Here is a 12,436-nt window from a genome sequence, read left to right as displayed (position 1 = left end):
CAATGCAGTTTTGAGTTACATTTCAACATATTCTTTTAAATAGAAAAGGAACTATTATTAAGTCTATGGTTTTATTCACTTATCAAACAAAAAAACCTGAATGACTGTCACTAATGCAGAATTAACAGAATAGTAGGTTAAGTATAAAGAAAAAGCAAGCAGTCTTGCAAAATGTATAGATTTGTCAAACTGGCTGTCTACATACATATCATATATGATGAAAGGAAAAAAAAATTAAATTCATGTCATAGTACAGGCAAAAGATTAGGCACACTATTTCCTCTTTAACCTAAGGTTTCTTGGTGTAGTGTTTAATTTTAATGGAAACAAGGTACCAAGTTGCTATACAAATATAAGCAAATTAGTTTACCTTTCAAGTGGGCCACCAAATTTCTTGTAACTCTTTATAAACCTAATAACAGAAAATAATTTTGCAGTTAAAAAAATGTATGCTTAACTACATTGGTTTTAAAAATGTACGTGCAAAGTCTTAGTACAAGGCTATGTGGACAATACAAAGAAAATAAGAACTAGAGAGACTAGGATGGCTTACTATATGAAGACAACCCACATTTAAAACCAGAGTTCTATTTGTTTTAATAAATTATATAAATAAAACAACAGAAGATACAATTTCTTTCAAAAGTTACTTTACTAATTAGTTTCACATGACAAAGAATTCAGCAATGTGATGTGTCTAATCATAAAAATCAAATGTGGACTTATAGTAAATTGAGAATTCAGATATTATGTTAGGTCTCTCATAATAAAGAGAAGCTAGCGGCAATTTTAAGACTTAGGAAAACATAACATGAAAGATAAAGAAATGCAAGCATAAGAATATCCCTGACAAAAGCAGCAAACCATTATATATTAGATAAAATTAAAAGGAAACAAGGCTCTTCAAGGTTATTTATATAATCAAAAATACTTTATAAGCTGTACAGTATTTTAGAGAAAAATGAATACTTAAATTACAGAAGCAAAGTAGCATTTCACAAACCAAAGTAAAGCAAAACAATTTCTACTCCTTCTCCCAAAGAAGTATTTTTAGCATCAAATATTGTGGGACCAGCTGCACAGATTCACTTATGTACTGGGTTTTGCTGAGATAAAGTTAATTTTGTTCAGAGCACCATATCTACTAGTATGTTTTAGATTTGTGACCAAAGCATTGTTGATAACATACTAATGTTTCAGCTCTTGCTTAACAGTGTTTTCACAGCATCAAGGCCTTTGCTGTTTCTCATACCACCCCACCAGTGAGTAGGCTGGGGGTGCACAAGAAGTTGAGAGGGGACACAGCTGGGACAGCTGACCCCAACTGACAAAAGGGTTATTCCAGACCATATGGTGTCATGCTTGGCAATAAAAACTGTGTAGAAGGAGGGAGAGGAAATGTTTGGTGTTATGGTATCTGTCTTCCCAAGTAACTGTTACACATGGTGAAGCCCTGTTTTCCAGGAATTGGGTAAATGCTTGCTACTGGGAAGTGGTAAATGAATTCCTTGTTTTGCTTTTCTTGTGCATGTGGCTTTTGCTTTCCCCATTAAACTGTCTTTATCTCAACCTACAAGTTTTCTCATTTTTACCTTTCTGATTCTCTCCCCAGTCCCTCTGGAGGAGACTGAGCAAGCAGCTGTGTGGTGCTTAGCTGCCTACCAAGGTTAAACCACAACAACGTATCAAAATATTTTTTTTTTAGTTTTAAAATGCATCATATAACATTAACACAAATACAATGACAAGGAATTTAAAAAAACAAAACTCGCTGAACCTTTTTGTAGAACATTTTTTAACTCAAGTTATTCCTCACCAAAATAGGTTCAAATTCTGCACATAACAGTTTCTTACATCAGCACCCCAAACTACTCAAGAGTAAAGACTTTAATGCCTAAAATAAAAAATTTAAACTAAATAAATGCAAAATAGACTCATTTCCACATTTTCAAACTCTAAAATGACAAAAAAAAAGTTTTGTTCCTTTAAACATGCATGTCCCCCCACATCTTACCGCCTAATCTCTGCATCACTAAATCCTTTAATATTTTCTCGAGGAATAGTTCGTGGTCTTCCACGTTTTTTTGGTCGTTTTCTTTCTGAGACTGAGTCACTATCAGATCCAGAATATCTTCTCCTCCTACTGCGTTTCCCTTCACTTCCATTAAAGCTGATCTGGAATTTCAGATTAAGTAGTTCAAAGCTACATGACTTAACATTTTATTAATATGTTATCTAGCCTGTCAAAAATGAGGGGGATGTGTGTGTGGGTGCCACAAATGAAAACCACCCAACCCAAAAGTACAAGCCAAAAAAACTGCAATAGAAAACCCAAATAATAACAACAACAAAATCAGTTAGTCAGTAGAAACCCAGATACCTGTTTTGCACAGTTTCTCATCCTTGGCAGCATATATATTTCTTCAAGTTCTTTTTGTCTTTCTTCCTCTTCTATTCGTCGCCGCTGGACTTCTGGAATGATTTCTTCCCAGTTTCTTAAATTTTGTTCTGGTTTCAACTCAATGTCATCTTCATCCATATTAGAAAAGTTAGCCACCTTAGATATTGGAAGATAAGTATTTTCACCAAATCAATACATCCTTTACTTATACAAAGAGCCAGTAATTAATATATTAGAAAAACTTAGTTCAGAATGACACATTTTATTTATTTGTATATACACAAAATGTATAAATATAAAATGCTTCATGAAGGACTGTCTCTAATGAAAATATTTTCAGAAATGAAACACACACACTGCATACAACATGGCTGAATATAAAGATAAGAATATTTTTCTTCTTTTACAAATTGAGAACTATAAAACCACTATAAAATGCATACACGATAGCTGTGATTGTTGTTTAAATTCCTTCAAAACAGAGAGCAAGTCTAACTATATGTCAGAGTTAATATGAACGTTTAATAATGTAGAACTAACTAAACATTAATAAACTGTAGAAATCACAGTATATTGCAAATGAACAATGAGCATAAAATTTATTTACTACTCAACTGATCTAAAGAAGTCCAGCCTTGATTTAAAAAAAAAAAACAAACAAAACCACACCAAAATTAAACAACAAAAAGACCCACAAAAACATAGGAAAAATGCCCCAACCAACAAAAATACATCACCATCCACAATTGGACTCACTCAATATTATAAGTATCATCCAGTTAGGCATATCTGGCATTTATGTTTACATGGGGGCTGAAAGAAGTTTCTAAAAGTCATTAGCTAAGAAATCCAAATTTCATTCTTTGTTTTCAGAAGTACTACAGGTGCTTAACAGCATAAAGCATTAAATTAAAAACAGCTCTCCCCAGTATGCTAACAATTAAATCAAGGACTAATGTATTTGTAAATATCTTTCTTATTTTGTGTCCTAGGGTGACGTTATGATGCTTGTATCCCCATTCATGTGTTCTGTTAATGTTGGATATTATGTTCTGTACCTTTAAGACCGGCTCTGAAGAGGGAAAGTTTTGTTTTGGTTTTCTTATCAGCCTGGCGGGACACAGAGACTACAGCTTTTGCTTTTGCTGCTTTTGCTTTGCTCTCTCGCTCTTGCTTGCTTTGCTTCTGCTTGCTTTTGCTCATTAGCTAGTTTAGCTAAACTGTCCAATTTCTTCCTGGACTGTTTCTCCTTTCCTTTTTCTGATCATTTCGAACCTGCTCCGGACTGGGACCTGGGAAACACCAAGATCCTGCACCTTGTGGCCTGCAGCAGCTGCCCCAGTGCTGGAGGGACTGAGAACAGAGTGACCACCCCCCAAGAGAGACTTTCTGAATTTGTCATCTTTTTTCAGAGTGGTGTCATCCAGTATTGTTCATTTTGTGTGCTGGGGGGTGCTGTGCTTGTTAAATAAACAGGTTCTTTCCACTCCTCTCCGAGGAATCCTTCCCGAACCGGTTGGGGGGAGGGGCTGTGTGGGTTTGCTTACTGAAGGAGCCCTAATTTTGAAATTCTCCTCCAAATTTGCCCTAAACCATGACATTTGTTAGCAAAATATGTATTTTACATGCTTGCACTGGAAGTAATTACCCTGTTGTATTGGTTTTGCACAGCCTGGAGTTTTTTTTGGGGGGGAGGAGGGGGCCTCAGAGGTGGCTTCTGTGAGAAGCTGCTGGAAGCTTCCACCATGTCTGGCAGAGTCAATCCCTGATGGCTCTGAAGATGGACATGCTGCTGGCCAAAGCTGGGCCAATTAGAAAGGTTGGTAACACCTCTGTGATAACATATTTAAGACGAAAATCAAAACAAAGGGCACACGGTTTTTCCATCTAGTCAGAGAAGAGGAGGAGGTGAGAACATGTGAGGAAAAACAACATGGTGACACCAAAGTCAGTGGAGAAGGAGGGGGAGGAGGTGCTCCAGGTGCCAAAGCAGAGATCCCTCTGCAGGCTGCGGTGATGACCATGGTGAAGCAGGCTGTCCCCCCGCAGCCCATGGGGATCCACGGGGGATGCAGAGATCCACCCGCAGCCTGTGGGGGAGGTGCTCACGCTGGAATGGGTAGATGTCTGGAGGAGACTGTGATCCAGTGGAAGACCCAGTGGAGAGAGAGGGCCCCTGCTTCCAGGCTGGAGCAGCCTGTCCTTGGAGGACTGCACGCTGTGGAAGATTGACTCACATTGTGGCAGTTTTGGGAGGACTGTGTGCCCGTGGGGGGAATTCACATTGCAGCAAGTGTGGTGGGACTGCTGCTCGTGAGAGTGGACCCATGCCAGAGAAGTTCACAGAGAACTGTCTCCCGTGGGAGGGACCCCATAGTCTCACAGGGAAGGACTCCTCTCCCAGAGTAGTGGAAGAAAATTTCAGGTGATGAATTGACCAAACCCCCCATGCCCTGTCTCTCTGCACTGTCAGTGGGAAGGAGGAAGGGGCTGAGGGGAAAAAGGTGTTTTAAGGGCTTATTTTACTTCTCATTATCTTCCTCTGATTCCGTTAGTAATAAATTCACTTTGCAACCTTAAGTTGAGCCTGTTTTGCCCTTGAAGTGTTTTCTCCTGGTCCTTATCTCAACTCATGAACCCTTCATTTTTTTTTTTCTCTCCTCTACCCAGCTGTGGCAGGGAAGGGTGAGTGAGCAACCCTTGTGGGTGCCTGGCATTGAGCCAGTGTCAAACCACGACACCTGTATAGGTGAATAGACATTGCATGCCAAAGAGCTAACTTAGTGTTTCACATATTTCACAGAATCACAGAATATGCTGAGTTAAAAGGGACCCACAGGGACCAAAGTCCAACTCCTGGCTCTGCACAGGACACCCCCAAGAGTCACACCATGTGCCTGAGAGCATTGTCCAAACATTTGAACTCAGACAGGCATGGTGCTGTGACCACTTCCCTGGGGAGCCTGTTCCAAAGCCCAACCACCCTTTGGGCGAAGAACCTTTTTCTTATACCCAACCTAAACCTCCTCTGACTTAGCTCCATGCTGTTTCCTCAAGTCCTGTCACTGGTCACTGGTCACCAGGGAGAAGAGATCAGTGCCTGCCCCTCCATGTCCCTTCGTGAGGATGTTGAACACTTCAATGGGGTCTCCCCTCAGTGTCCTCTTTTCCAGGCTGAACAAGCCAAGTGACATCAGTTGCTCCTCATAAGGTTTCCCCTCAAGGCCCTTCACCATCCTTGTGGCCCTCCTTTGGATGCTCTCTAATAGCTTAATGTCTTTTTTATATTGTGGCACCCAAAATTGCACACAATACTCAAGGTGAGGCCGCAGCAGTGCAGAGCAGAGCGGGACAATCACCTCCCTTGCCAGGCTGGCAATGCTGGGCCTGATTCCCCCCAGGACACAGTTGGCCCTCCTGGCTGCCAGGGCACTGCTGACTCATATTCACCTTCCTGTCAACCAGGACACCTAAGTCCCTTTCCATGGCACTGCTTTCCAGCCTCTCATTCCTCAGTCTGTCCATACATCCAGGGTTGCTCCATCCCAAGTGCAGAATCTGGCACTTGCCCTTGTTAAACTTCATATGGTTGGTGATTGCCCATTTCTCTAATTTCTTGAGGTCTCTCTGCAGAGCCTCTCTGCCTTTGAGGGGGTCAACATCTCCTCCCAATTTTGTATCATCTGAAAATTTACTTTGTATCCCTTCAAGTCCTGTATTCAAGTCATTTATGAAGATGTTGAAGAGCACAGGGCCTAAGATGGAGCCCTGTAGAACCCCACTAGTGACAGGTTGCCAGTCTGATGTCACCCCATTCACTATAACCCTTTTTGCCCAACCCATGAGCCAGTTGCTCACCCATCACATGATGTGTGAATGATGTAAGAATGAAGGAACAATAAATACGTAAAGAAGAACAAAAAATAGCATTAATAAAGGAAAGTATAATTAAGGAAAGAGGGAGGGAACAGAGCAATACCTTGAACTGTGAAAGCAACTCATCTCCTACAGTCAGTGGACCTGGTTCATTTTCTCGAGTTTCAGCCCTCTTCAGGATTTCATCTATGTCCATTTCCTGAAACAGAAGTTTCTCTTTACAACAAAACAATTCATAGGTTTCTCTGTCCACCAAGTGTACATGCACTGTTCCATTTACCTGAGGCTCCTCTTCTTCCCCTTCAGGTTCTTTAAAAAGTTCCTCAGCACCGAACTTCAAAATTGCTGATAACTCTTCCTTATTAAAAGGTGTTGAGCTGAAATACAGAAAGTTTCACATAAACACTTTATCTTAGTGAACAGTTTCAATTTACTATAACCATGAGTCAAATTTCTTTTTGTCTTAAATAAAAACTAGTTTTATTATGTAAAAAAAAATGACATGGACAATATACTTTGCAGTCTTTACTTACATAACTCCTTACCACATAATTTTTGCCTTTTATTAACCAAGTGAAATGACTTGAATTTTTACTCAGTCAAGTATACTTAAGCATAAGGTAATATGAAAGAATAAACAAATATACCTGGAGGGAGTAGAGCCTGTATGTAGTACAGTTTTCCCTGTAGTGTCCATTCTCTGAATTACTAAGTGATCTAACACCATCTTTTTCTTGGCTCTTTCAAGAATGTCTTCTTCTACTGATGCTTTTGTGACTAGCCGATAAATATTAACCTATGTATATTACAAAAAAGGTTTTATTTGCCCGCTCACAAATTACCCATGAAAAAATACACAGATGAAGTTAACAAAAAACCCTTGAGCAACAACAGGGAGAAATATTAGGCACTATTACAAATCTAAATCTTATTGAACTAGTATTGCATATATGAAACCAGTCAATCATGTTATCACAGTCTCTATAGAAATTATATTTGAAAAAATTTCTTAGACCTCTCCTCTAAGTTTCTATGATTAAGCACAAGCATGGCCACAAGGAAATGTGTTATGTTTGATTACTACTTGAAGTATTCTGCGAGAAACCCAAAGAGAAGTACAAAGTATTAAACAAAGCAAAATGGATGTGCTTTAAGTACAGCAGTTACTTTCTAGAATGATACAATGCCAATGAACATGGGACAAGTCCGCAACTTCTCCTACCCATCCATATACTACAGCTGCTGTGCTATCTCTCTGTATAGGGAGATTTAAAAAAAATGTTTAAAAGGCAAATCATTAATATTAACATTTTTAGATATTTTTAGCAAGTCTTAGTTATTCTCAAAATACATGAGGACTGTGATGGGCCAGACAGACAGCTTATGGCTAACATAATTCATTCTTCCTTCAGGTTTGGTACCTAAAAGAGAAGCGCATGTACCTGTTTCTTCTGTCCAATCCTATGAGCTCTAGCCTGTGCCTGCAGATCATTCTGTGGATTCCAATCAGAATCAAATATAACTACAGTGTCAGCAGATGCTAAGTTTATACCTAATCCTCCAGCTCTGGTAGACAGCAAAAAGCAGAAGTCCTGAAATTATAAAAGAAGAAATAGCTTTATATATATTAGCTATAATATTCCTTTAAAGAACCAATATGACACTTCTTTATATGTTCTGTGGAGCAGACTATGAACTCATATATTTCTTTAAGTATATCATAAACATTTGTTAGACTTCTAATACAAGAAGTTGTTTGTCATGTCTAGAGCCAGTGGATTGCTATTTGAATAGAATAGACTAGACTATTTTGGTTGGAAGAGACTGACAACCACAATCTAGTCCAACTGCCTGACCACTTCAGGGCTGACCAAAAGTTAAAGCATGTTATTAAGGGCATTGTCCAAACGCCTCTTGAACACTGAAAGGCTTGGGGCATCGACCACCTCTCTAGGAAGCCTGTTCCAGTGTCTGACCACCCTCTCAGTAAAGAAATGCTTCCTACTGTCAACTCTGAACCTCCTCTGCCCCAGCTTTGAACCACTCCCATGCGTCCTGTCACTGGATCTTAGGGAGAAGAGCTCAGCACCTCCCTCTCCACTTTCCCTCCCCAGGAAGCTGTAGAGAGCCATGAGGTCACCCCTTAGCTTCTTTTTCTCCAAACTAGACAAACTCAGTGTCCTCAGCTGCTCCACACAGGATATTCCTTCTAGCCCTTTCACCAGCTTGGTTGCCCTTCTCAGAATACATTCAAGGACTTTCACATCCTTCTTAAGTTGTGGGGCCCACAACTGCACACAGTACTCAAGGTGAGGCCACATCAGCAGTGAATACAGCAGGATCATTGCCTCTTTTGACCAACTGGTTCTACTGTGTTTGATGCCCCCCAGGATGGAGTTTGCTCTCTTGGCTGCCAGGGTTCACTGCTGACTTATACTGAGCCTGCTGCTGACCAGCACCCCCAGATCCCTTCCTGCAGGGCTGCTTTTCACACATTCCTCTCCCAATCTATACTTGTGCCCAGCATGACTCTATCCCAGGTACAGGATCTGGCACTTGGACTTGTTAAATTTCATGCCACTGATGGTCGCCCGATGCTCCAACCTATCTAGATCCCTCTGCAAGGCCTATTGTCCCTCAAGAGAGCCAACAGCCCCTCTCAGTTTGGTATCATCAGCAAACTTGCTAATGGTGCATTCAACTCCTGCATCCAGATCATTGATAAAAATATTGAACAGGACTGACTGGCTTTAAAATTGAACCGTGAGGGATACCACTAGTGAATAGTGACCAGGCAGATGTAGCTCCATTCACTACAAACCTTTGAGCACGGCCTTTCCATCGGTTCTTCACCCAGCACACCATGAACCTGCTCATCCCACAGTTGGACAACTTGTCCAGAAGGACACTGTGAGGGACAGTATCAATGGCCTTCAAAAAGTATCAGTTCACTGTTTTCTTTAGACCAGCTAATATTTTTTATAGGCAGTTAAGCACCACGCAGCCACACAATCACTTCTTGCCCACACCCCCAGTGGGACGGGGAAGAAGAAAGGAAGACTGAAAGCAGGGAAACTTGGGTGTCAAGATAAAAATTGTTTAATAAGCAAAGGAGAAGTGGAAAAAGAGAGAAAGAAAACAAAACAGAACAAGTGATGCAAATGTAATCTCTTGCCACCTTCCCATAGGCAGGACTGATGCCCAGCCAATTCCCAAGCAAAAGATGGCTAATCTCCTTAAACCCCTTCCTCTAACTTTTTTTATTGCTGAGCATGATGTTATAAGGCATGGAATCTCTCTAGTTAGTTCAGGCCATATGCCTGGTTATGTCCCCTCCCAACCTCTTGTGCACCACCCAATCGATTCACTGGAAGAGCAGAGTGAGAAACAGAGAAGGCCTTGATACTATGTAAGCAATGCTCAGCAACAGCTAACACACTGGTGTGTTACTAGCATTGTTTACATCACAAATCTAAAACACAGCACCATGTGAGCTGCTATGAAGACAATTAACTCTAGTCCAGCCAGAACTTGTATAAGTATAAAGCAAACTGATATCAACTTCTCTTGCAAACAGGTATTGGCTTCTCCATGGTTTAAAGGAAGCAGCACTCTAGAAGATGAACAAAAGCCACTTGGGGAGAAAAAAACCAAGCAAAACACTGCCAAAAAATACACCACCACCCCTTATTGTTAAAGCCTCATGTGTGCCCAAGTACATCTGGTTTTTTGTAAAGAAAACTAAAGTGTTCTGCTGGGGTCAACGCTCTTCAACATATTCATAAAGAATATGAAAATAAAATGAGTAATGAGGTGACAAAGTTTGCAGATGATATGGAGTTATTCAAGGTCAACTACAAGGGACTACAGAAGGATCTTATGAGAAAGGCAATAAAAACCATATGAAACTAAAGATAAATAGGAAATAAATTTAAGTGCAGTCAAAGCTAATAGAAGCCATTACTGCTAAGGAATGAGTCCTTGGAGTTGTAAATATTTCCATGAATACTTTAACTCAGTATTAGCAAAAAAAAAAAAAAGAAAAAAAGAAAAAAAGAAAAAAAAGCATGAAATTTATTATTAGGAAAAAAATAAAGAATAAAACAGGTAACAATTTTATTGCTGCACAACTCCATAGTTTGTCTTCATTCTTGAATACCATGTGAAATTTGGATCCCCTTTCATCTTAAAAACTGTACAGTACAACTACAAGGATTCCAGAAAAAGGCAAGTATGTCTGTACTAGAAATTTAAAACAGAACTAACTTCTGTATTAAAAAAATATCTGAAGTTTATGTTATGAAGTCCTTCCTCCTCAACCATAACAGAAACAGAAGTTCAGCAGCAACTGACAAATGCTATGCTTCTATTACTGAAAAACCCTGTCAGTATAGGACAAAAGACCTAAGATTATCAAAGGTATGGAATGGCTTCCATAATAGGAAACCTAAAACTAAACCAGGAATTTCAAGTGGTACACAAACAATGGTTAGAAATCAGTTCTTCAGTTTCTTCCACGGCAAGAATATAAGAGGCAACAAATTAAGATAACAGAAGCCATATTTAAAGCTATCCAAGATATATTTTCTTTATGCAAGGATATACACAACTTAATTCTGCCCATTGCTTAAGTAGGTATTTGATGTCAAAAACTTGTGGTAAAGTTCAGTGCTCCGATACAAATTGAAGGATTAAGTCCTACATAACAAATTTAATTCTTCAGTTTCTAAACAGCACTTAAAATTACTTTGCTAAAGAGCACTGACAAAAATCTAAAAGTAAAACTATGTAGTTATATTAGTTATAAACACCATTTTCATAAATTCTGTGTTTCCTATTGAACCTCCTCTTAACTTTTTAAAGTTTTTTTTGGGTTTTTTGGTCGGTTGAATTTGGGGATTTTATTTTTTTTTTGTTGCATGGGTTGTAAACCTTATAGTCTCTGCAACAGCAATGGAATTTCAACCTAATACATCCCTCACTTTATACTATCTTCAGTTTTTGTGCGACATGTGTTATACTTCCGAGAAGAAAAAAAAAATAAAGCTGGGTAGATTAAAAAAACAACAACCACCCAAAAAACAACCACCCACTTATACCATACCTCTGAGCCTTCTGCATTAAAATGATCCAAGGCTTGTTTCCTCAATTCCCCTTTTATTGATCCATCAAGTCTCTAAAAAGATTGAATGATACAGTTAAAAAGGAACTCCTACTATAGTCTATCCGGAGCAACTTGAATTCTCAATTGCCAAACCAATTGGGTGGGGGGATATAAGAATAATGTAACACTTCCAATTAATCAGTTTAATTTCAAAATACTATTAGGCATATAGGAATTACTAGTCTTTTACTGTACAGAAAAATTAAACTTTCATAAATCTTTCTACAGAAAGGACACTTTAAAAAAGATAAAATGGTAAAAATCAAGGCTTCTTGACTACTACCAGCAAAATTCTTACCTGAAAGGGAAACTGACGATACTTCAAATACTCTGCTAGGATGTCGAGCATCCTCACCATCTGAGAGAAAATCAGTACTCTGTTGCCACGTTCTCGTAGGCGAATCAGTAGCTTGTCAAGAAGGATTAGTTTGCCACTGCTACGTATTAAATGCTACAAGACAAGAAAGCATGTATCCCAAAGTAAGTTCACCTCAACACTAACATTCACTGCAGATGGTTAGACATTCATTAACTGAACATGAAAGTTGTATAAGCATTTAGTCAGTCCTGATCTTGTAAAAACTCATTATAAAAGCTTTAAGTGCTCTAACTGAAATCAACAGGGGTACCCACTAGCATGTTTTTCAAATAAAAGCATTTCTCAGCTCTGGCTCATAAAACAGCATCTTAACATTTCATTAAAACGTTAGGCAAATATACTGTGCTATGAGTTAGAGCAGTTACAGTGCAGACTCAAATTCTCTTCCCCCAAATAAACAATGAGATTACCTGACTACCTTAGCACTACTTGCTCCTCACCTTCTGTCTTTTGAACAGACCTAAGCATTGCTACTTGATCCTCTAAGTATTTTTAAACAATGCCTAATGAGTCAAGCTTTTCTGACAAGATAAAAGTGAGAGGAATCCTGTTAATAGAAGTCAACATGCTTTAGCTGGGTTATGATGTTCAACCTTCTCAGCTCCAGTTGAAACAA

General features: G+C 39.1%; 1 protein-coding gene across 1 annotated transcript in view; it reads right to left on the bottom strand.

Moving 5' to 3' along the window:
• The window catches only part of LOC129133658 (chromodomain-helicase-DNA-binding protein 1-like), a 55,322-nt gene that overhangs the window by 16,091 nt on the left and 26,795 nt on the right, over positions 1-12,436 (bottom strand). Inside the window, exons 17-25 of the mRNA XM_054653285.1 lie at positions 11,740-11,892; positions 11,382-11,453; positions 7,720-7,869; positions 6,925-7,073; positions 6,558-6,654; positions 6,381-6,476; positions 2,381-2,557; positions 2,015-2,175; positions 371-412 (exon numbers count right to left, since the gene is read on the bottom strand). Coding sequence (XP_054509260.1) covers positions 371-412; positions 2,015-2,175; positions 2,381-2,557; positions 6,381-6,476; positions 6,558-6,654; positions 6,925-7,073; positions 7,720-7,869; positions 11,382-11,453; positions 11,740-11,892 — 1,097 coding nt within the window. The remainder of the gene's footprint in view (positions 1-370; positions 413-2,014; positions 2,176-2,380; positions 2,558-6,380; positions 6,477-6,557; positions 6,655-6,924; positions 7,074-7,719; positions 7,870-11,381; positions 11,454-11,739; positions 11,893-12,436) is intronic.

This window comes from Agelaius phoeniceus, chromosome W, assembly GCF_051311805.1.
Source record: "Agelaius phoeniceus isolate bAgePho1 chromosome W, bAgePho1.hap1, whole genome shotgun sequence".
In the NCBI taxonomy this organism is placed as follows: domain Eukaryota; kingdom Metazoa; phylum Chordata; class Aves; order Passeriformes; family Icteridae; genus Agelaius; species Agelaius phoeniceus.
This window is presented reverse-complemented; position numbering and strand designations above follow the sequence as displayed.